This window comes from Perca flavescens, chromosome 24 (assembly GCF_004354835.1).
Source record: "Perca flavescens isolate YP-PL-M2 chromosome 24, PFLA_1.0, whole genome shotgun sequence".
NCBI classification, from domain to species: Eukaryota; Metazoa; Chordata; class Actinopteri; order Perciformes; family Percidae; genus Perca; species Perca flavescens.
Window position 1 is genome coordinate 5218368 of NC_041354.1, and position 25974 is coordinate 5244341.

Here is a 25974-nt window from a genome sequence, read left to right on the forward strand (position 1 = left end):
TGAAAGATTGTTGAGAAAAATCAAATAACGGGATATGCTGTAAGCTTGCAGCTCCATCGAGGTGCTATAAGCAGAAAATAAAAAAGAATGAATATAACTGAATGGTCTATATATGTAATCCTGTCACACTGACGAAGGCCAAACACAGAACACACTCATTTCACTATTAAAGCTCGGGGCGAATTGGGCTTCCCATAATTCTTTTCACATTTGAAATAAGAAAAGGCCCTTGGAAGGTTTTCTTTTGGAAATGAATTGGCATTCAGAGTAGTTTTTTTTCTTATTAATACTATGATGGACAGCTGTGATTTTAAACCATGTCTTGTGTCTCTATTTTTTGTTTTTTCTCTTTGACCATGAATTCAAGGACTTTTCAATCACTTTCAAGGTCTTTCAAAAAGAAGTAAAGGAGTGTTGTGAGGCAGGCTACCTTTAACATTCTCCTAGTCCTCCCCGCCCGTCCTGCACCAGCACATTAGGTGACTTTGCTCATTGCCCTTGGTTTACATCACATTGAATTAGAGGATACACACTGAATGATTCCAAAGTCAATCCTCCTCCATCCCTTTCATATGTTTCTGAGAAGGAGCAGCGAGTTCAAAGCGCTCAGTTCAAAGTATCTGTCCTCATTTGAATAACGTAGAGTAATCGCTATTACCTTATTTAAATAGTGCAAGTTATCATTTGGCCTTCATTTGCATTGCTGGGGTAATCACCGCGTCTCTGCATTAACCTCATTATAGAAGAGATGAAAGCCCTGATGGAGCCTGACACACTCTTTTATATATGTTATCTTTATTAATGATGGAATTAGAAAGATTCATGTTTCTTTAAATGGAGGACATATCGCAGTTTGATGGACTGTCAAACTGTGTGGAGTGAAGAGAAGAAGTGTGTGATTCACAAGGCTTGTTTTATTTTGTGCCCCCACCCTCCCCCCCGCCCATTTTCTTTTAGAGCTTGCTTCCTCTCTTCCTTGCCATCCCCCTCTCCATCCTCACTTCTTTTCATCTCCATCTATTTCGTCTGTACACCTCCCTGCACTGAAATGAAGCCTAAACAGGCCAATTCATCATGGCAGCGCAAAGACACATCCATCTTAACACATCATAATATTTGCACTTGTTTACAATGCAGTGCCGGGTTTTTTTATTTTTCAAGAGATGTGTTAAATCAACTGATTATTGTCCTGAAACAGCCTCAATCCAAGATGTAGTCTCTCGCCACTGACTGGCAGACAAAAAGCATTTCACTGCGTTGACAAAATAAACTGAATTGAACATTTTAAATTAAAATCAGACATCACAACAAAATAATGAATTAACTGCTACTACATTGTTAAGGTAGGCTAGTTACTTTTTTACCTGAACTAGTTTAGCTAGCGATACCGACTACCGATAATGACTGGTTTTAGCTTATACCTCATTTATGTAACTGAATTACCAAAATGTTGGTTCATCAAAATGTTTATTGTCTAATTACAAATTACAGCTGCGAAAAAAAGTTTGTAAATTTGCCTTTAGCTAACGTTAACATGATAGCTATTAGGGGTGTGAATCTTTCACAATTCAATTTGATTACGATCATACTGTCTTTGATTCGATATCATAATGCCTTAACTCCTCAATATTATTATATATTGCTAAACGTGGTTTTCAGTAACACATTCAAGCAGTCAGATGTTTATGAACTCCCCTATTTATTGTATCTGCTCTTAAAAAAGACACTTCCAGAATGTAGCGGAGTCTGAACACAGCAGATAAAAGGCTTAAACTAAAAAAAAGCAGTGACCAGAAAATGAACATGCAATATCAGTAGGCAATAATCGATTATGGTCTGTCACTGCATCAATGCAATGATTAATTTCAACATCCCGAATAGCTATCTTGCCTTAGCTGCAACTAACGACTATTTTCGTTTCCGATTAATCTGTCGATATTATTCTTGATTAATGGATTGGTTGTTTGGTCTATAAAATGTCAGAAAATGGTGAAAAATGTTGATCCGTGTTTCCCAAAGCCCAAGATGACGTCCTCAAATGTCTTGTTTTGTCCACGACTTAAATATGTTCAGCTTACTGTCACTGAGGAGTCCGGAAACTAGAAAATATTCACATTTAAGTAGCTGGAATCAGAGTATTTTGATGTTTTTTCATCAAAATAGTTGGCAATTAATGTAATAGTTGACAACTAATCGATTAATCTTTGCAGCTTTAGTAAGCAGTCTAGTAAAACGTCTGCTGTGTCACAAAGAGAGCATTAAAGTGCAATGGCAGGTTCTAGAGTCCCGAAAATACCAGGCCAGGCAGTAACTGCAACATAAAGCCAGAATACAGTACACAGCCAGAGTGAAGGCCAGGGTGAAGTGCTATACGACATTGTTGTGGTACCTTCATCACCAGTGGTGGTCAGTAATTAGATTACTGAATGCCTCATTAAATGACATGTGAAGGGGGCAGAATCAAGGGACTCATGGTAGATTGACCCTGCATCAATGAGACAGTTCCATAGTGTGCCTGTGTTTTCTGCACTCAGACTAAAGACTGTGACAAAATGTGCAGCGAAGGCATATACTGATGTGACGTGGCTGAATGTGGTTTAGAGCCTTTTCCACAGGTCTCCCTCTCTCTCTCCTCACTTTCCTAATGAGCTAATGTAGAAATAATCAAGATTTCATGTGCACTGCCAAACCAGCATTTAACTTCTGGCTACAGATAAAACATGTAGCTTGAGAATACAATCCTGAGATCAACCCAACCTTAAAAGCCCTTAAACATTGTTTGATTTCCTCTGCTTCCATGAGACAACTGTTCAATGATATCATTTATTCATTCTGTGTAGAGGTTACATGTACAGTTCTTAGATAGTATGGCCATATTCAAGAAATTACAAACTACATCCTTTTTTATTACCATTGATTTTATATATAATAACAATATAATGGTGTACATAAACCTGGCTGCTGTAGAAGAATTGTTGTGAAACCTATCTTTCATTTTCTCTTATTTTGTCCAGAGTAATAATTATCTCCTTGAAATACTGCCCTTTTATGGTGCTGCTTCCCCTTAATATATTCTCAATATTAAAGGAGACTCCCAGCTAATACAAAACTTTCCTCCACTCAGCTCTTTGTCTGAAGCGTTCCCTGCTCGGTACACTGGGAGGGTGACATGCTTGCCAGCCCCTGCTAGACTCCCCTCGGCTAAAATGTTGTAAATTAACACAATTAGCAGATCACCATTCTGCTAATTAGCCATTGGTGTCTGCCGAGAGATGGATAGAGAGCAGAATCAGAGAGGAAATAGGAGTCTGGGGATCCCCCCCCCTTTCTGTGTTGTTACCAAACAAACACAGGGCCTTGGAAAAGAGAGCAAGAGAGAGTGAACGCGTATGTGTTGAAGCCTGTTTTTTTGTGTGTGTGTGTGTGTGTGTGTGTGTCTGTGTTTGCTGTAGCATAAATGGATGGGAGGAAGGGAAGATTTGCTTCTCTATGAATGGATTTTATTGTGCATGCCTGCTTTACTCACACAAAAACACACATACACATAAACCAATTCTGAAGCCGGCATTGCTCACCAGACCCCCAACTGTGGATCTCTACATGCAACCGCAGCCAGTCAATAAGTCAGAGGAAGCAGCCTAAATGACACCGATATTATCCTTTATTTGTGTGCACTAAGTCAAATCAAACGGGGTTCAATCTGCCGTGCGGCTGCTGTGATTACGCCCCGTCCAGCCTTTGATAGCGCCACAGCTTTGATATTGAGACAACGATGGAGTCGCTGTGTGACTGTCAGTGTTTGCAGATGGCATTGGCTGGGATTAAAGGAAACAGTGGCTCTCCAGCCTCCTGAGGCAATAAAGGGGAGAGCCAGGTGAGTTTGTCTGAGATGAGATGGAGCAAGGAAGGAGGGAGGGGATGAGGGGAAGCAAGCACAGAGGGAGTAAATAAGAGGATGGAGTGTGGGGGGTGTGGGGCACGAAGAAAGGGAATGAAACGATAGAGATATATATATATATATATATATATATATATATATATATATATCAAAAATAGATGGAATCGGAATAAAAGGATGCAAAGAGAAATAAAGAAGGATATAGCAGGAGGGGAGGTGGAAAATGGACGACAAAAAAAAGCCAAGAAGAAAGACTGAGAGGGAAGACAAGGCGGCAGGGAGGCATGAAGAAGAGAGGCAGACAGAAAGGTAAAGAGAGAGGAGGTCAAGGTGGAGCTGTGCAGACAGGAACTAAGCTTGAGACACAATGTGTTGTAATTCATTGCTCGCTACAGCTCCTGTGTGCGTGCCTGTGTTTGTCCGTCTGGGTCAGTGGATGTGAGCTTGTGTGTGTGTGTGTGTGTGTGTGTGTGTGTGTGTGTGTGTGTGTGTGTGTGTGTGTGTGTGTGTGTGTGTGTGTGTGTGTGTGTGTGTGTGTGTGTGTGTGTGTGTGTGTGTGTGTGTGTTTGTGTGTGCTTGTGCACGCCAGCACGCCTGAGTGCAGGCATATATAGTTTTTTTTTTTTTTTTTTTTAACTATAGTGTGTCTGAGCGCGTGTGTGTGTGTGTGTGTGTGTGTTCGATGAAAGCACCGTGAACAGAGGGGGGTTGGATGTGTATGGGTGTGTGTGTGTGTTGCTTTGTGGTACTCGGCGAGGCACATTTTCAAACCCATCTCCAGCCACCTCAGATGAGCCGGGGATTATAGAATGACCCTCGATGCCTCTGTCTTATTGGTCTGGCCAGGGTGCATTAGGCTGGTGTAACCAGCCATCCCACCTTCCCTCTGTACCGCACTATACCTGCCGACACACGCTGTCCTTCCTATGATCTGTAGAAATTAATAATTCATGTGCAATTGGACACAAAACCCTCTCATATGTATCAGGAATATATATATATATATATCACCTTTTTAATTGACCATACTCCATCCCAGGCAATTTGAAGGTGTCATATTAATTATTGCTAAAATGATTTTAGCACATCAATGTGTTCACGTGCTGTTGTCTGTCTCCGTTTCTCTCAGGCTTGAAGATGCAGTGGACCCCCGAGCACAGCCAGTGGGCCGAACAGCATTTCGACATTTCCTCCACCACGCGCTCCCCAGCCCACAAGGCTGAGGCCTACAGGGCGGTACCTGGCCACCTGCAGCGCTCAGCCACCTACCAGTACGCCTGGGCCAATGACGACATCTCAGCCCTCACGGCCTCCAACCTGCTCAAGAAGTATGCCGAGAAGTATTCCGGCATTCTGGAGATGCCGGGCTCCTATTCTGAGGCCCCAGGGGTGATGAACGGACGGAAAGGTGAATCAGAGCCCTGGCAGGATGGCGTTTACCCCATGAGCTGCATCCCCGAGGGGGTTTCCGTCAGAAAGGGAGGGGTGGCGGCAGCCTCGGAGGTGGTGTCTGGCATGTGCAGCTCCCCGGGCCTGGCCTCCAGCACCCTGAGCGAGCCCAGCTACTCCAGCAGCAGCTGTGGAAGCCACTCTGCCACTGCTCTCCACTCCTCCATGGCCTCTCAGGAATATGGCCCCCCATACAGCAGCTCCTACCTGCACAGTAGTTACAGCTCCCAGTCTGCCCCCGCCCCAGCACTACCCTCCCCACTGCACAGCTCTGGGCTCCTGCAGGCGCCCCCTCCGCCGCCCTCCCACCCCACTCTAGTCCCAGCTTACAACGGAGGCTCCCCCAACTTGTCTAGTTATAATTACCCCCCAGCAGGATACCCAGCTCAGAGCTCAGTCGGGCCAGGATACAGCCCTGGGGGAGCACCCCCTCCATCCTCATATCTCCCCTCAGGCATTGCTGCACCTACACCCCTTCCCCCATCTTCTGCTTTACCTGGATACCCATACCAGAGCCACAACCTGACCCCGATCGCCCCCACCCCTCTCAACAGTAGCTCCTCCCACTCACTGAAGAGGAAAGCCTTCTACATGACCGGCCAAGGAGAGATAGACTCCGCTTATGGTAACTTTGGCTATGGCCAGGCTCGGAGCTCGGCTGAGAGCCCCATGTACAGGATAGCAGACAGCAGCAGTGCAAACGGAGGCGGCTCCAACAGCGTTAGCGGTGGTGGATTTGATAGAAGTGCTGAAAAGTCGTCTTTACCTTTTAATCCTCAGAAGCAGTCCACGATGTCCTCAGAGCAGAGGAAGTACAGCAACCAGGCAACAGGCGGGCCACTGACTCCGCCAGCCTATGTCACCTCCACCCTGGGGGGTTCCCGCTCAGCAGATTCCCTTGCCAGCTTCACCTCCCCTTCCCTCAGTGAGCAGGGTGCCGATGATCACCGTCTCCACCTCTCGCACTCAGCGCCGGGGCCTACCTCCTCCTCATCCACTTCCTCCTCCCGGCATGCCGAAGAGCAGCTGAAAACCAGTGACCCTCACCTCCTAGACATGGTTACCTCTGAAATCGTTCAGCAGGGGCCCCCGGTGGATTGGAGTGACATTGCAGGACTAGAACTGGCCAAGGCAACCCTGAAGGAGGAGGTCCTGTGGCCCATTCTGCGTCCGGACATGTTCAGCAGTTTAGGTCCAGCACCCCGTTGCGTGTTGCTGTTTGGCCCCAGGGGCAGTGGCAGGACGTTGCTGGGTCGCTGCCTGGCCAGCCAGCTGGGGGCGCCTTTCCTCCAGCTCAACGGTTCCACGTTGGCCACCAAGTGGCTGGCAGAGGGAGAAAAAATTATCCGAGCGTCCTTCCTGGTGGCGCGCTGCCGGCAGCCTTCGGTACTGTTCATTAGTGAGGTGGACATGCTGCTCTCAGCCCACCTCAGTGAAGAGAGTCCCATCAACCGGCTGAAGGGGGAGCTACTTACCCAGTTGGACTCACTTCTCATGGGCTCAGGCGACGACGGCAACCAAGTGTTGGTGGTCTGCTCGACAAGCAGACCCCGGGACATGGACGAAGGGCTGCGCAGGTACTTTGCTCGAAGGGTCCTTGTGCCACTGCCGGATGGCGTGGCCCGACACCAGATCGTGAGCCAGCTCCTGGCTCAATCTCAGCACAAATACTGCATGAGCGAGGAGGAGCTGGCGCTGCTGGTCCAGCGTACCGAGGGCTTTTCTGGACTGGACCTGGCCAGACTCTGCCAAGAGGCCCTTGTAGGTCTGTTACATGTCTCTGCACAGGGCATGGACATGTCGGGTATGATGCCCAGGGGACAGGTCAGGCCCTTCACCTACCAGGACTTTGAGAGTGTCTTTTGTAAATTCCAATCCAGTATATCACAGAAAGAGATTGACACGTACACTGAGTGGAACAAAATGTACGGCTGCAGCCAGTGAAAAGATAGATTCTGCCCTTGAGAAAAAGAGGCATCCACAATTCCTCCCCTCAGGGCAGAAGCATTGTGCTGGAGGGAAAGGCACACAGAAGGCCAACACAAGCCCACTGAGATCTCACAAGCAGGGGTTAGACGCACCGAGAGACCTGGTTTGACGAGACAACTGGCAGTTTTGCAGTTAATGAGCAAGAGTTTTAATTTGAATGCTTGACACTCCAGAAAGCCAGGCATTGTTTACACATTGAAAGCAAGTTGGCTTTAGAAGAGACGCCCCAGTGTCTGTGTATATATCGTTATGTTCTTGTTGTTGAGATTTATTTGGCTATCCAAGTGCCTGAAGTGGTGCTTTCTGATTTTCTTTTTTTTTTTTTTTTTTTTTTTTTTTTTTTGCCTCACAATCTACATTCATGGCATGAGCTGATGATTATTAAGAGCTTTAAAACTTCAGCGGTGAGTCTGAAAACCAGAGATTGACAGTTGCCATTGGTGGTGGTCAATCATTCTTTGTCTTGCTAAGAGCAGAAATCCATCAGGGCGGCAGTAGTCTGGGCCCTGACTCGCACTCATCTCTTCTGAACCTTTGTCTGCAAAACAAGCAAACGTAACAAACTAAACTCAGGAAAGCGTTTGTAAATTGTACAGTACCTCAAGCTATCTTGACGAAAAGCACTAAGATCTGAGAGGAGAATCCGAGGTGGTTTGGCAGTTTATGTTTAGCAGAGCACTGTTATGTGTACCTCAAGTGGCTAGGATAAATAGCAAAGAGGTGACAATGAATGTACTAGATATTTTCTGGAATGATGGAGCATAATCAATAGTGAAAGACAAAAAAACATTATTTCTTTTTCTTTTCCCCCCCACAGCAGGTGCTCTAGTTACCTGTTTCTACTTGACCAATCGCTTATTTCCATTGCTTTAAAAAAATTAAATCACATTTTAAAAGCCACAAAGCAGTGTCCCAGCTGTGCTGTTTGGGGGTTTTAAGAGACAAGCCGGTGTTGGGGTTGAGTTGTATATTTATTAAAACAACCATAATCAACATTGTTTATATTACGTGATCTAGGCTGTATGGTTAGGCTGCATGGAGGCTCCATCAGTTTGTCAGCTAACTTCTGCGCAAAATAATGGCTCGTTTGTCATACTGTTTAGTGAGAGGAGATGTATTCTCTGATGAGGATACGCTTGATGCTAAAAACCTCTCCAAAAAATTTAAAGAAATAGTTCGACATTTTGGGAAATTCCCTTGTTTGCTTTTCTTACCGATGGTTAAATGAGAAGATCCATCTAGTGCCAGTAGCGGAAAGCATAGCTTGGCATTAAAACTGAAAACGGGGAAACAGCTAGCCTGCCTCTGTCAGATCTGTACGAAAACTGAAGTGAAAAACAAAAGATTTTTGGTTGTATGTGCTGCTAAGCTGCTGGCTGTAGCCTTATATTGAAAGGACAAACATGAGAGTGGTATCGACATTCTCATCTGACTCTTGGCAAATAAGCGTTTCTCCCAAAATGCCAAACTACTCTTTTAAATCCCAGCGATATCAAAAGAACAATTATTCTCTTTGTGTTAATTACATGTTTTACTTAATGTCATTTGATTTATTTTACTCCAGGTGGTTTCAGCCAGAAATGCTGTATTGGAAATCAGTGAGCAGCACATCTGTTGCATTCAATGAAAATCTGTTTTCATAACAGTAAACTAGGATTAAGGGAGCTCATTCCAGATATCCTGCCAGTTTTTAAGTTGGATTTAATAGGTGCCACAGCCTATATATGGAAATATGGATTTTGCAATGTTGCCTTGTCACTCACACAGTTTAGCTGGATTTGAACTGGATAAGCTGGAGAATGGGATGCCGCTCCTGTAATTTAAATTAGAAACCGTTATTCATTCAGTACATATCTTACATGCCTATACCTTAAAGTGTGCAAAAAAAAAAAAAAAAGTGTAATTTCATAATAGCAATTCTGGTTGATTGACATCTCTGTAATGCAACTATTATTTTTATTGTAGTGGCCATGTTCATGTCCAAGCAGCAGGAGTTTACGCAGTTAGCAAGGACACTATTTTAATCACTTTACAATCAGAAAAGAAGTATTCAAATATGTTTTACCCAAAATGACCCAGACCCAGATTCAAACATCATTCTTTTCCTCGACCTGAACTGTGTTAATCAGTTTTATGTTTCACTATATTTACACAAATGACATCGAAATGCATTTGGATACATACTTCAGTTGACTGAAAAGCTTTGTAACATGAGTGAGGAATTGTGGCATCAGTCTTGAAGTCCTTCATCTCTGAAGGTTATCTGTTCTCCATTGTGTTCCATTGGAATGTATTTTTGTCTCTTCCTTGTCACCATGTAAGAAGCTGTCCTTTAGCTCCACTGTTGTGACACAGGAGTACTTAAAATAGTTTAATGTACGTGCACTAAAGCATTTTGTGTGTTATATTGTTTTGTTGAAATGTATTTGCTTTGTCTGTCCGGTATTTATCCTGAAGGAGATTTCATTTATGAACCAATGATCAGTTTCCAACTTTTATTGTACATCCTGTTTTATTTTATTTTTAACAATATCTGAAGTAGGAGCTGCATACTGTATGCTCAGGCCCACTCTGTGCTGCTATCTCTGGTCTAGACACCATCAGTGCAGCACCTGATGTGGGGGGGGGGGGGGGGGGGAGTTCTGCTGAGCATCAGCAAAATTGACGGAAAGGAAAGACAGCCAGGCAGTGTGGCGGCAACACAAGGGGAAAGCAGAGTGGTCCGTCAGAAAACCACCCTCAAAACAATCTGTACCAGAATTCCTTCTGTCAGCAAATCCTCTGGAGAGAGAGTCCCTTTAGACAGAAAAACCTCCTAATGCACTTCAGAGCACACAACAACAGCACAGGCGTGCCCCCCCCCCACTCCCACCCATTCTCCACAGCCGACCAACAAACTACTTGAAACACACCGGTCAATGCTACGCTTGTTTGTTAGGTGTTTTGTGGTCCGTCTTTTGTGTCTTGACCTTTTTTTCTACATGGTGTTTAAATCTAGCTTCTTCATTTTTTTTTTTTTTCTGTTTTGGAAACCTTTCCTTAAATGGAGTTCTTCTTTAAAGCATTTCTACCTCATGGCTACAAAACACACGTGGTATTTGATTTACGTCTTTCCAAATGTCAAACATTTGTGAAAAATGCATAAATAAAAAAAATACAAAAAAAAAAAAACAACGAAGTGGAGAGAACAACAAGTTTTGCGCAGTCTACCTCAGATGACTGTACTTAAAACATTTAGCTGATGGTGCAACCGCAGGCTGCAGCATAGCCTAGTGTGTGTGTGTGTGTGTGTGTGTGTGTGTGTGTGTGTGTGTGTGTGTGTCTCTGTCACTGTGTGTCAGATCGGAGCTATAGGTGAAACACACACACACACACACACACACACACACACACACACACACACACACCTGATAACACTGACATAAAAAAAACACTCACAAGCGATTTGTGAGGAAGGAACAGTTGGGGTCGGCCTAAAGGTGACCTGGAAATGTATAATCCGATACATTTGCTTTAATCTTTTGTGAACTACTGTGGTTGTGCGCGTGTGAATGTGTATATACGTGGGCACACTCTTGTTTTTTTTTTTATTTAGTGTGTTGAATTTTATAAATTGTTAGTATATATAACACACTTGCACAACTTTAAAACCAGAGTGTAACGTGTTTCTGTTGTACATACCTATACATACAATACAAATGCACCACTTGTTTATATGTGTGAATATGTTGCCATACTTGCAGTCAATGTATTTTCATGTAATCTTAGGTACAAGCAGCAACAAACGATTCATTAAAGACATTTTCTTGGGAGATTATATCTTGTACATGTCCTTTTTTTTATTATCATTGGTCACATTAAGGCTCGGAAGGGATGAATACAAAAAAAGATTAATTACAGAATTTATTTATCAGTAGAATGGAGAAAAAAATATACAGTATGTATTGTCCTGCCAAAAAATAGCCCAGCTGAAAAATCTTCTTAATGAGCCTTGAGTTAGTCACCCTTGTGTGCAATTATAAAATCATCCGTGTTGCGCAGGAAGCCGGCGCTGTCGCTTTCTCTCATTAAAATGTAACAATTCATTTCTCTTGCTGTGGTAAGAGTGGCAAGACCAAAACATTAAAGCATTAATTATCTTTCTCCATCACAAAGAATTTGGATTATGAGAGTACTCTTAATGAAAATGATGTGCATTAGCCCACTACATTTCCAAGGTATCATTATATAGCTGGCGGTGAGGTGTGGGAAGCTGCTGTATAGCCTCTATAATTATCTGTGAAAACTCAAAAACGCTTCACAAGAGGTTAGAGTGCATCGAGGGCTGCTGTTTTCTTCAGTTTTCCACTTTGAAATATGCTATAGCCGTGATCAGAAATAATCTACGCCACAAGCTTCTTTTTTTTTGTCCATTATATTTAAAGCCAGTGTGTTTTTTCTTACAGAGTTTGAGACAACCAGGAAGAAGAGATTAGATCATTTTGCCCACCTTTTTTGTTGTTGCTCTAAGCTTCATAAATACTGTAGCAGCAAGCTGCTCTGTAAATAACCTGTATTCAATAAGCTGCAGTTGGTCTCGGCTCGACTCAGTAGGGGGAGTGATACAGGAAATATCATCGAACGCATGAAATGTGTTTTTATCCAAATCTGGGTGCAGACTTTCATGGAAAGTCTTTTTTAGTTTTAGTTGTAATTTAAAGGTTCACATGCTTTCTACCAATATAAAGAACTACCTATGTGTATGAGTCGATGCACGTGTGTGTGTGTGTGTGTGTGTGTGTGTGTGTGTGTGTGTGTGTGTGTGTGTGTGTGTGTGTGTGTGTGTGTGTGCGTGCGCGCACCCCGAGGTTATCTACCACATCACCACTGTGTCCTCTTCACTTTAAAGGGTCCTCATTCCATAAGCTTTGCCTCACACCCCTGCTCACTCTTTGCACGACAATTAAAATATGCTAAGTGATCATTTTCCTTAAGTAGTCTTAAATGTGCAATCCATTCAAATATGAGAGGAAATTGCCCACAGCTCACAAAAAAAAAAAAAAATACCAGAGGTGGTTGAATATGGGGGTAAAGCCAGAATAAATTATGCAAATAGCACAAAGGACTTTACCACTTAAAAGCCTAATTTTCCTATAATCAGCACACTGTCGTCTAATATTTTTTTCCCACCTCTTATTAAAAGTGACTGTTCTTTTTTTGCCGATCATCAGATGGCTCTATCTGTCACTGGTCTGTAAAATGACTGCAGCCTGCCAGACTAAATGCTAAAGCATTTTGCTGGAGCTTTTAGATGATGGTTACATTCCCACACAAGTAATTATGCGTCGGAGAGTCCCGAAATAAGGTTTAATTATACAGTAATCGTCTGTGATGGACACTGGGAAGTGGTGAGTACCGCCAGACTGCAATCCATCAATGACAAACCTCTGGCCAGTTTTAATTCCTCCTCATTTGCATCCTAACCTCCACACCAAGTTGCGCAAACGCTGTTAAATGTTAATAGGACCTGTCTCCCCACTCAAAATGAATGCTTAAGCCATTTTTTAGTCACTTTTCCCTCCCCCCTCCTCCCTCCACACCACCACTCACTCTCTTCTCTCCCCCTTTCATCGCTTGTCCCCTCTTTATCTAGCTACCTCTAGAACCCACTCCCTTTCTTTTATTCCTTTCCAAAGACATCGTCTTTGTGCCATTCTCTCCTTTCCTGTCATCCTTCTTCCAATCTTTCACTCTGCGCGGCGGCCCTCTCCCCCCCCTCCCTCCCTCCCTCCCTCCCTCCCTCCTTGCAGGCCTCGCCGTGGAGGAGGCACAGAGCGGTCACTGATGCACTAATTGGGAGCAACACTTACAGTTTTATCTCCCCCTACCACTAATAGCGGTCTGCGCTGAAGCAACTCACCTTAGGAAGAGGAATGGATGGATGATTTGGAGGTAGGAGGTGGTGTGTGGCAGTGGGGGGGGGGCTGGTGGAGGCCTTGAATGAGAAATTCCTCCATGCAGACCGCAGCGTAGACTCAGTGTGAGATTGGGCCCTTAAGCCATCATGGTTAATCCATATCCCGCAGGACCTCGGACTCAATTCTCTGCTTCATTAATTGAAAACGATGGCCTTTTTTTTTTTTTTTTTTTTTTGTGAGTGAATAAAAACAAGAAGCCATTTATGAAAAAAAAAGAAAAGAAAAGCATTTTGTCTGGTTTTGTTCCTGAAGTAGCTGCAATCTCATTATGCCTCTGCGCTGCATTTCAAAATGTGCTATCATCTTTGTCTTGATTGTCTCCCAGCGTCGGGAGAGATAAATACACACGGCGCTTTGCTGTGCTGATGCCAGGACTGTTTTTCAGTGAATCATTTGAAGTCTTATCAGCCTTTATGGAAATAAAGCCTTTGCCTAATAAACTGTTCCACAGGCTTTGGGAGAGTAGCACATAAACACCTTTTTTCTCCCGACAACGCCATCATTAGCGCATCTTGTTCAATGCTTTACACATAATTGGAATCAACATCTATTGTTCGTGTTCTTGACCTTCCACTTGTTTTCCAGCAGACACTCAGAAACATTGTATTACTGCTGAGAGGGAATCTTAACTAGGAGAACACATGCTAAGCGCCTTTGTCTTTGTTTTATCAGGGGCACATTGCCTCACTTTGAATATAACTTGAAAACCCGTACCTTTCTGATTTAATGATTAAAATCCCATTGTGTATTCTAACGCACAATTTCAATTAATCACATTTTCTATTTTCTTTCACATGCTGTTGACATCTGTCCATGGGGGACAATAGTACGGGAAACAGTGCAAGTACACAAGTCCATTATCGATAATCCTAAACCGCAAACGTAGTATAAAAACTGTTACAAGTAGACATCCTGCATTCACCTTTACTCGTGTTGAACTGCTTAAGTAAAGTAAAGAGTACATGATGTACTTTCCACCACTACAATTCAGCACCGGATCCGTGAAATTAGATTCATAAACGCCGGCAATGTGACTAAAACTAAGCTGAGATTTCGGATTTTGAAGATGTTGAAGATGAAACTGAATTGGCTTCACCTTTTGCTGATGCATGGAGATCCTGTACGGAACATCTTGCATGCAAATGGTGGTCTTGATTATGCTAATATATCATTATGTTAATGGTGTCCATCTTTAATAATGCATGATGTTGGCATATTGCTAATGCATTGCATTTATTGTCATGCAAATGACATGTTAGAGGCTTATTAATTGACACTTATCAGAGATTCTGAATCACAACAGGAATGAGCTTTGATTTGGTAGAAACTAATAATTAACAGGTTGATTGAATACCACACTCATTCATTCATTCATTCATTCGTTCATTCGTTCGCTCGTAGCTACAAGGTGTCACACGATATTCGAGATCAGGGTTATCACTCCAGCTCTTCTCTTAAGAGGCTCCTAACGTTGCAGCCATCATCAAGATTCAAAGGTGCCAAAAAAAATAAAAAATGGGATCCATGTGATCGCGCAGCCCCCTCGCTAACGGGGAGTCAGACGTGAGTCATCCTCACTCCCGAAGCCCACCTCCCTCGGCAGAAAAAAAACTTAAAACGAGCGTCACAGGAGGGTACCTTCAGAAACACTCTCTTGCTTTTCTTTTTTGTGTGTTGTCAAATTGGTGGCGCTTGTGTAGTGTTCACAGGCACTCGGGGATGGGCTGTCGTGTTAGCGGTGAGTGGCAGACCGACCGACTGACAGCCAGCGAGGTTGTCTCTGGAGGATTCCTGCTGAGGAGGTGTCGCTGAGTGAACTATCAGGGACTGTGATGTGCATTAGGCTCTGCAAGAGACCTCTACAAAGACAAGTTTTTGGAAAGTGGGTGGAGGTGTGTTTTTTTTTTATTATTATGATGAGAGATTCATTAGCTGTCTCATCAAAGCCTTTCATCTTTGGAGACAGTGATGGACGGGTTGAAATAACTTGATTCCTGCGTCTGTGATTGATTCTATAACAGCACATACTGTACCAACACCATCATCTGATCATCATCTGATTTTTTTTCCTGCGATGCGAGGAAAATCCGTCACTGCTGAACTGCTTCTATTTTTCTCCACAGTGTATCGTGTTGGAGCTGTAGTTTCCTATGTGATTTTCTCTCGGCTATAATGCCACATTGTGTATAACTGCCGATGGAGACATCCAATTAGTAGCCAGTCAGGCTGTGTTAGCTTAGTTGAGAACACACACCTTCACACACACACACACACACACACACACACACACACACACACACCACACCACTTGTGTCGCAGATGTACAAAGACACACACACGCACACAGGCAAGGGATGGATGCACACAGAAAAATGCACACAACCACTTGCTGTTTCCACATGAGTACACTCAGTGGCGTTGGGGGATGGGAGACCTGAGATGTGAGGGGAGAGCGGGGATCGTGGCGGCGGCAGCAGCAGCAGCAGCGGTTGCAGCGATGGTGGTGGTGGTGGTGCTGTGGCAATCTCACCCAATCATGTGTGCTGGGAATGACTTCATTAGGAGGCCCTGTAGAAGTCCGGTGCCTGGGAATTGCGTTTGCGCCGGGGATTGGAGGGAGGTATGGAGCGGAGGCAGAAACAGGAATGAGTCCCGAATCCCTCTTTTATCTGGCGTGTGATGGAGAGATCCAAATCAACAGCTGTCAGTCAGGTGGGCCCCAGGGCGAAGGCCTCCGGCGGTGGGGGAGGATGAGGCTAAGGGTGGGAGGGAAGGGGGAGATCTGGTGGAAGTCTGATGGGAGATGGGGTTGGCGAGGACAGGGCCTGACTGATGGGCTGAGTGTCAAGCCTGGGTTCCTCCACAGGTTTATCACATCAAATCCTGGCTCACACACGGTGGGGATTTGCATTTCAGGAAATCAGAACTACTTAAAGATAAAAGTAACAAATCCTACACTTTTACTACCTATTTGCAAACTTAAACAATATCACGGATGTATCCTATTTATATTGGCATACATGCTATTGCACTTAAGTATGAGAGGCCGTATAGGAAGTAATTCATACTTCTGTCTTACACACACTATCATAATCTTGCATATGAGCCTCTGAAGTTGCCTGGATGGCTGCAGCACAGAAACAGATGAGCACACACCTTCTGATGCATGTTGTGGACTGACTGTCGTTTTAGTTACTATTTGCGTTTGATCTGAACATTTGATAAGATGTTACCCCACTTAAATTAAGGAAGTTAAGGGGGCACAGCTATGGAACATCTTTCTTTTGAACGACTTTTGTAATTGCTCATGATACTTTTCCTTCTCTTCCTTCAGTGAGATCCTTTCTGTACGCCCCCATAGGTTTACTTAACCTCACCTGCACACTCTTTCTTTTTTTTTTTTTTTCTTGTTGTGTTCCTATTGCCTTGATTTTATTGTGCAACATAAATACTACTACTGAATACTACTATGTTATACTAGAGATGTTTAAGGGTCTACCTGAACCCTAGAACCTGAGACCTGACCCGGGAACCGTACAAGCTCGGATCCACGCGGTTAACTGGGTCCGGGTCGGTTCTGTTCCACCGCAGGTCCTGGGTCTGTTTAACATTATATGTGTAATACCCGAGTGGAGCTCAGACATGCTCATCATTATAGATGCTGTGTGTGTGTGTGTGTGTGTGTGTGTGTGTGTGTGTGTGTGTGTGTGTGTGTGTGTGCATGTGCATGTGCATGTGCATGTGTGTGTGTGTGTGTGTGTGTGTGTGTGTGTGTCAAGGTTATAACAGTTTTGAATTAGTTTTTATTTTATTTTAGTTTTGACTTTTGGATATCATTTCAGTATAGTTTCAGCTTAATTTCGTTTGAGTTTAAACTTTACTATAATAACCCTGGTGTGTGTGTGTGTGTGTGTGTGTGTGTGTGTGTGTGGTAGCGAATGACGTGCGCGAGCGACTTGCCCCTGCTCCGGAGGTGAAGGGTCACAGAGCACAGGTGAGGTCAATCGGCAAATGAGCGATGCTAACGTGCTAGCAGCGAGTTATCCCTGTTCCACATGGCCAACAGCCGGTGTTAACGTTTATTATGATAGATGCAACATGTCACTTGTCATGACCCGTCACCGCGACAGCAAGTAGGCTGTTAACCTGAACTATAAGGAGTGCAATCAGAAAGAGAGCAGGAACAGAAATCCTGGATGGATTTGACCCATTTTCTTTGCAAGGAGGATGACCAGAGGGGAGAAGGCTACTCATGTTACATAAGGTAAGACACACAAAGTTCTGTTTTGACAACTTGTAAATGAAGGCTAACTTCATTTACAAGTATCTCTCCACTTCAACTGTTACAGAACTCAGCCGCTCGTGTGCTGACGAGGACTAGAAGGCGGGCACATATTACACCGGTTTTAAGATAATTGCATTGGCTCCCTGTGTGTTTCAGGATCGATTTTAAGGTGATTTTGTTAGTTTTTAAATGTCTTAATGGTAGTGGGCCTTCTTATCTTTTTGAACTGCTTTTACCATATGAGCCTTCGCGAACCCTGAGGTCCTCTGGTACTGGCCTTTTGACTATTCCCAAGGTCAGGACACACACTCACGGCGAAGCGTCGTTTCAGTACTACGGCCCCTGTCTGTGGAACAGTCTGCCGTCGGACCTCAGGGCTGCAGAGAATGTTCAGATTTTTAAGAGCAGGCTCAAGACCCACCTGTTTAATTCAGCTTTTCTGTGCCCAGTGACATGTTAGTTTTATTGTGTGTATGAGACAGTGTCTGCGGATGTCGTCGGTGGGTGTGTGTCTGTAGGCGTCTGGGGATGTATTTATGTGATGGGGGGTCAATTGTTTTTAATTGTAAAGCACTTTGTGCTACATTTACATGTATGAAAAGTGCTCTATAAATAAAGTTTGGATTGATTGATTGATTGAACTTGTGTCTCGGCTCTTGCACGGGAATAGTGTCCATCAACAGCACACTCAACAGTCCGCTGTAGTTCCTGTAGTGTGGATGCTGTCTGCTTTGAGCATTCTTCATTCTGTCTGTTTCAGTGTGAACACACTACATACTGACAAGCTGCTTGGTGTCAGTAGTCTGGGTTTGTCTCACTGTAATTGTGTCTGATTGGCTATTCCTCTTCTAAGCATAGGCTGCATGGAAATATTTTATATTTATTTATTTATTATCTTAATCTTACTACTGTAAGAAGCAGTAGGCCCAAGTCACGTGATGAATGGGTCTTATTCTTCAATTTTAGCCAACTTTAATTATGCCTAAATTGTTTGTCTTTTTAATATTACAAGCAAGTGTAATTCTTAGATGTTATAAATAGGTAAGTAAGGGCCCACAGTGGGAAGTTGTGGAAAATCAAGCTGCATTCATGCAAATCATGGATTTGTTTTTGTCTTTTTCAACAATTTTTTTTTGACATTTCATAAACCAAACAATTAAATGATTATTTGAGAAAATTATCGACAGATTATTTGACTATGAAAATAATGGTTAGTTGCTGCCCTATAAGAGAGATGTTCATATTGTTGCTATGCATTTCCCAGAACCCCTTCTTTCTTAGGTTTGCTTTTATTTTAGAGCATATCAAACAGCCTATATTCCTCATTACTGTATAAAAGCAGGCTATTATGTAAATTGTATATTTCTCATAGTCAAATCCCTGTAATAAACCCAACACCCCCTGCTACTGGCGACTTCTGCTCTGAGATGAGGGGGAGTAGAGTAGATGCAGAGAGAGAGGTGAGTGTGTTTGAGCACCGCGAAGGTCACTCCAGATTGAGAAGTTTGTCAAAATGTGATGACATCAGCAGTCTGTAAACTGTTATTGGCCCTTGCTGAGCATTGGCCACGTCCAAACTGTCTGAAAGTACAAAAAAAGCGAACACACACACACACACACACACACACACACACACACCCAAACTGACTGCCACCACTCTGCCAGAAATGATTGCCTCCGAGGTTTCTTTTTTCTTCTTCCATCTCCCCTTGTTCACCCATGCCCCCCCCCATACCTCCTCACCACCACCACCAACAACTCATATCCCCATCCCCCACTGTCTTTCTGCCTCCTTCTCACAGACTTGTACTGTAGAAGGCACGCTGCCAGATATGTGTAAGCTTCTAGGAAAGAAGGAATAGGCAGAGGAGGAGGAGGAGGAGGAGGAGGAGGAGGAGGAGCCAGATCTGGATTTAATGACATTAAACATGGTTTTTATGCTCAATAAGAGGCCTATATTATGATTGATCCAAGACAGTCAACACTTAATCTCGACACAAATGGAATCGTCTGTCACTGCGTCTATTGAGTCATCAATATCTGCTGCAGTTATTTCTCTTCACCCCCCATTCCTGGATCGTTTACAGTGAGTAATCATCTGTCTGGTCGCTCGCGTCTCGGGGGTTTGATCGGATAGCGCTTTTGAACACGGGCGGAAACCTGCCTGACAATCCAACAAGCCACTCACTGAAGATTGAGAGGGCCCCATTATGTCGGCTGCCCGTGGCCATATCAGAAGGCTTTTCTTCTCCCTCCACTTGTCTCTACATAACACACAGCGGTAAATAAATCACAGCTCCGACTCTGTTTATCGATCGGCCCCGCTGCAAGATCTCCCCCACCCCCCACCCTCTCCTCGCGTCTGCTCGCTCTTCTCCGCAGGATGAATTGTTGCTTTGTGTATTGAGGAGGGCGAGATTGTCAAAACACAGAGGTGCTGTGTCACAACAAAAAGGAGACCGAGAGAATGGGAATAAGCGTTCCGACTGCATGACCCACTGTGATGCTGCATACTTAGCCTTGATTAGGCTCCATATTAATCGAAATGGTTTCAATTAGTGGCAGCGTTTGCGTTTGCTTTCCTGCAGGGGAGGCCTGTGTCCTGCTGGGACTTCTCTATTGGTGCCATTGTTTCAGGCAAGATCAATTAGTTACAGAGAAGTAATTGAAGCCATTCCGAACACTTATTTAACCAAGACATGCATACAGCTCAATTAAGTTAAGCCAGGAAATTGAAAGTGATTTGCTGATTCACAGACCGTTCGTTCTGAAAAGAGACTAAATCATTGACTAGGTAAATGACCTAATTGTGCTCTTTAAACAAAGTCAGTTAGAGTTAAGGAGAATGACAACACTGAAATAGACTGGATCCTCCTGCTAAGCTACGTAACTACATTTTTCCCCAAAATGACAAACTAAATATTGAAAGATCACAAGTGAAATTAGTGGACCCATCAGCTTGATTCATAGAAGTCATAGGGGAGAGCAGGTACGAACGTGACGCCATACTAAAGTGATACTTTATGCCTGATTTATGCACCTCTGACATTTTTCTAACTACACAGATAGGCGGATAAAATATGGAGAACTTTGAGGAGCTGCTGGTTTGCCGCGAGGAGAAACCTGCACAGAGTATAAAAGATCAACATTTTTCTTTGTCACAATTCCGCATCCACTCGTGTCCCTGTGAGCGTCCATGCAGAAAGCAGAACTGAGACACCTGGTATTGATAGAACACACACGTCAGTTGTTGATCGCAGTGACCAATACGTTTCTGTCTGGAACGTTACCTTTTTTTTAAATGATGTTTATCGGAAAAGTGTTGCTTTCATTATGGCTTTCCCCTACATACTGTACACTATGAGCAACACCCTTTACGTTACAGTCTGTCACATTGTGCCTCTCTGCCCCCCCCCCCCCCCACCCCCCAGCAACATTCCCACTTCCCCAAACCCATTCCCTGCCATTCTCTACCCGTCCACCAGCTGCCCTCAGACTTTTCCACCTGCCCGTCACCTGACTCCCTCATCCGCCTGTAAGCCGTGTGTGTGTGTGTGTGTGTGTGTGTGTGTGTGTGTGTGTGTGTGTGTGTGTGTGTGTGTGTGTGTGTGTGTGTGTGTGTGTGTGTGTGTGTGTGTGTGTGTGTGTGTGTGTGTGTGTGTGTGTGTGTGTGTGGTAGTTCCAATAAACTGCTTTTCTGCTGATTCTGACTTATATTTATATAGCCCAATATCACAAATTAACCTATAAAATATGTATTAGAGCAGCTTTATGTTACTTGTCTGAAAGCCAAATTGTAACAAAGATGGCTTTTTAGAGAAAAGGCATCCCTCTCAAACACCACTCTATTATTACAAGTGCGCAGTGTATTTTCACAGTCCAACAATCCAACCGAGTATCAACTTAAAATCAACTTAATAGTTCTGATTTGGGACCCCCTGTGTTTGGAGCAAGCTAGTGAAATTAGCGTATGAAATTTAAGGTTTGCAGAAGTGAGTAGGCTGCAGAATGTCATATCTTATGCTGCTCATCTCCTTTTCAGGTTATACTTGAGGGCAATTAGAAAGCCGACAAAGGCTAATTACAGATTTCAGTTGAGTCTTATTTTTAAGTTGAGTTACTTAGAAATGTTCACTGGTGGAAGAAGTATTCAGATCCTATGCTTAGGGTACTACTTAAAGGTACTAATACCACACAAAAATGCAAAAATCTTCATTTGTGAAGTAACTAGTAACTAAAGCGGACTAAAAATTACTATATTTCTCTCTGAAATGTAGCGGAGTAGAAGTAGAAAGTGGCATGAAAAGAAAAGACTAAAGTAAAGTACAAGTACCTCAAATGTGTACTTAAGTACAGTACTTGAGTACATGTTGAAAACGTTGAAAGCTGAGCTAACAACCCAGTATGCGGTTTACTGTACATCCCATGTTGACATCCAGTGCCAATGCAGTTAGCAGTGTGACCTTTATGTAGCGAGGCTAAAAACGGGGGCTAGGTGTGGAGGTCGTGGGTGACGTGTGCCTTTTATTACAGTAACCTAAAACACAGTATTTCTCTGAACATAACCGTGTTATAGTTGCCCAATCACCATACTATAGTTGCCATGCACTGATATTGTAAAACGCAGGAATTTTCATGAAAAATAATCCTTTTTGTTTTTTAATTTATTTTTTTAGGCTCTTGTAATACTGACGTTGTCTTGAAAAGGGTTGAGCCTAAACACGAATTGGATAAGGCATTTGAAAGGACTCGCATTTGATAAGTGGTGTCAATACCAGATTCATATTTGATAAAATGCTGTGAAGCCCCTACTCTAGTAAAGCTACAGTCCCTATGCATCTGTGAAAGGGTTAAGCAAGGTGGGTTCCCGCGGCAGAAAATGTCCTATGACTAGCAATCAGCACTAATAAGATCCATCTTCTCTTAAAAGACTCGGTGAAAAGCCCTAAATCCATTCCTAACAAATTCAAAGGGGAGATAGGAGAAGGAGCCATGTGCTGTGATGTTTTCATGGGTCTCTCTCTCTCTCTCTCTCTCTCTCTCTCTCTCTCTCTCTCTCTCTCTCTCTCTCTCTCTCTCTCTCTGCCCACCCGCTTCTATCTCTTTCTTTCCCCCTCCACTTCATTATCATTCCCAGGTTATCCCAGCAGCCAAGTGAATCTGGAGCACAAATGAATTAAGGGAGAATTAAGGAGCCTGTGCAAAGTGAAGCCTTTCCAAATCTCGGCACAGATGAAAGGTGGGCCCGCTCATACATGTGCATTCCCACTCTAACACGTGCTTGCATGTGTGTCTCCCCCCCCAAACACACACACACACACACACACCCCACATATGTGTACTATGTAGCAGGTACAGGTCTGTAGATTTGTGGCTGTCAGTGAGTGTTTGTTGGGAGTGTTTGTCCTCACCTTGCTTCTGGGCCTCGTGCCAACACAACTTCCTGCAGTCCTCGGCCAAGGCAACACAATGGCGCTTAACGTAGCCCGCCACCCTCCCAGCATATCAAATCAGCTGGGGGAAAAAAGTTGTTCACAGAGAGGACAAAGCAGTATGCATTACATTCTACAGAAACTTATACAGTCACAGTGTATATACTGTACACACACACACACACACACACACACACACACACACACACACGCACACACACGGATAGTGCACTAATGTTGAATTGAGCATAATGCGTTAAATTGCAAATGATGTCCTCTATAAGTGGGAAACCTATATTTCCCCTCCATGGATGATGTAGAGGACACAGCAGAGCAGTTTGACATTGAAATGGTTCAGTGGGAAGTGAAAATGAGACTTTCCCTCCAACCACCGCGCTTTCAGTCCCAGCTGATACAACTGATGCAAGTTTTTCTCCCACGAGCAAAGGTTTTCGAAACGTATGTTTGAGTTGCCTGAACCCAACATGTTTGAACCAACTAGTTAAAAGGTGTGTGAATCAGAAGGAACATGTCCTCAGTATTCTCTTGGAATTTCAAGGGTTTTAATGACGTGATGAAGAGTCTACATTCTACAGTGACAGAAATTATACTATGATGCTTTGGAGAGTCAATCTTTTTTTTAAATTTGACTGCTTTTGGGCAAAGGAAATAAAACAAAAGATATCTACTTAAATGTAGTTAAAGCTGGTAAAATCAATATTGTTAGGTAAAAAATGAATGAAGTGACTGTTATGTGAATGGTGTCGTTTTTAGGACAAACTCAAAGATCGCTGCAGTTCCCCTTAGCTTAACAGAGTATGTTAGCGTCTTTCAGCTAATTTTTTAGCTGCAGCTGTTTTCTGTGGAAAAACCTCTGATAAACTCACTGTGTGTGAGCAAAATGTATGTATATTCAATAAGCAAATTCATAAGAAGTTTCTCACCATCAACCCAACATTTACTTTGGTCCGCTATGTTGTAATATGATGTCAACTTGCCAACTCGGGTACCAACATTTTTCAGAGTTTTCTCTAACTAATTTTTCCGATTATTCTGACACCACAGGAATGCAGCAAAAGACTGGAAACGGAGGGAAACAGCTGGCCTAAATCTTCCCACAGGTAAAAAAAGAAATCCCAGCCTACCAGCACCTTTAAAACTCACTAAGTAATACTCTTGTTGCCAGGCCTGCTGGCCGTAGCTTCATATTGATCTTATAGATGTGAGAATGGTAGCTCCATTTCGAGAGATTGCGTTAAAAAGGTTGCTATTGAAAAGCTTCTTTAAGAAGAAAAAAAAAAAAAAAATATATATATATATATATATATATATATATATATATATATATATATATATATATATATATATATATATATATATATATATTTACTTCTTCACACCTACATTTCTCATGCCAATTAAACAACTTAATAGTGGAGAAATTCCATCCTGTTCCCTCTCCATCCCCGAGCCTTGCTCAGTTTGCAGGCACACACACACACACACACACACACCTCCCTTGCTGTCTAATAGTTCCAACACTAGAATACATGTGACGCCCAGTTGTCAAGAGACCCAGCCTAAGCAGCCACCTCTCTCACATCTTTACCCTGCTCAGTAGGAATCAAAGGCAGGGAGAATAGAGACGGGGATGAGGGAGGAAAGGGCCTCCACTGTGGCTTTTTAAAGCTTCACTATTTGGAATTTAAAGAGTTGAACACGAGAAGTAGTTTTTCTCTTGCTTTGCCTCTGCCTTGACATGCTGTAGTTTCTGTAGTAGTAATGCTGGTTATAGTTCAAGCCTCCAGCTTTCCTTTGTTCAGATTTAATAGAATCTGTTGTGTGCACTTCTCCAGTCGTTACCATCTCGTCTCCTAATCATACAATTGTCTCTGGAAGGTCTGGAAAAGCTGTTTCATTGATTCTGCAGGAAATGCAGATTGATCCGGCTGAATTTGCATGGGAATCCATTCCGTTTGAGCCGAGAGATCATAATTGATCAGATGGGATAAAGCCTGCATCTAGCTTGCCTTTGAAAGGTTAAGGTGAAAATGAATTTGCTTGTTCGTTAGTTACATTTCAATCCTGTAATTAAGTCTTGCAAATGATTAAAATGTAAAACAATGGAGCAATGAATGTGACTTTGATTGCTTGTTTGTTTTATTCGATAACATGATCTGTTGGCCTGATGACCGTGCCGACAGAATCCTAATGAAGGGGAGGGAGCTGCTGGCTTAGAGAAACCCAGGTTGCAAACAAATCTTTCTTTTATTGTTGTTACCTTTCTCAAAGACAGTATTGTTTTGACTTATCCTTGACTACAACAAAGCTCCAAAATTTTATTAAACTTTTATTTCTGAATACGTCGTTTTGGATGACTGGGATGCATTTTAGTGAAAAGAGAGAGAGCGCTGTCAGTCAAAAATCCCCAGATAAATCAAGGCTTAAAGGTGATTTGCAGGACTTTTTAAATCTCTAAAAAGGACACAGTAATCGATTGCATTAAAATGAAAACTAGTTGTGGTACCTTCTTTAGTTAAGTTTTTTATTTCTAATGACCGCGATAAAGTTGAAAAAGGCCACATCCTGCGGATTTATTGCTAATTAATTATGTTTTGTACCGAAACTAAATATTGGAAGAGAAGTGGATTTATTGGATCTGCGTTATCCATATTCACAAAGATCGCAACCATAAAATCCTTTACTCAGCTTTGAAATTGATAAATTGTTTTACTATTTGCGTTTTAATTATTTATTGCGTGCACAGACAGACATGTACAGTACTTTGGAATGAGCCAGGCTGTAGTATCAATCTTATCTACCTCTCCCTGCAAAATGTCGATCTTCGGCTCAGAGGCACACAAATCTCTTTGAACGCTTTATCTCTCTCGTGTCTTTTTGGCTTTTTATTGGAAACCTCTGCTTTTGGCTGGCAGGGCCACTTTTGCTGATTACAACAACACA

The 25974-nt window shown here is 43.1% G+C and overlaps 1 protein-coding gene and 1 long non-coding RNA gene across 3 annotated transcripts in view; both read left to right on the forward strand.

The window, feature by feature from the left end:
- Positions 1–9965, forward strand: part of LOC114550946 (fidgetin) — a 32538-nt gene extending 22573 nt beyond the window's left edge. The window contains exon 3 of the mRNA XM_028571946.1: positions 5028–9965. Within this exon, the coding sequence (XP_028427747.1) occupies positions 5028–7291 (2264 nt within the window). The 3' untranslated portion in view covers positions 7292–9965. The remainder of the gene's footprint in view (positions 1–5027) is intronic.
- Positions 9966–17279: 7314 nt separating this feature from the next.
- On the forward strand, positions 17280–25138 carry LOC114551226 (uncharacterized). 2 transcript variants are annotated; one of them, XR_003691877.1, is made up of 4 exons: positions 17280–17557; positions 22716–22817; positions 24076–24131; positions 24910–25138. It is a non-coding gene; the product is annotated as an uncharacterized LOC114551226 (long non-coding RNA). The 2 variants fall into 2 exon arrangements; XR_003691878.1 differs by having other exon boundaries at positions 24941–25138.
- The last annotated feature ends 836 nt before the right edge of the window (positions 25139–25974 follow it).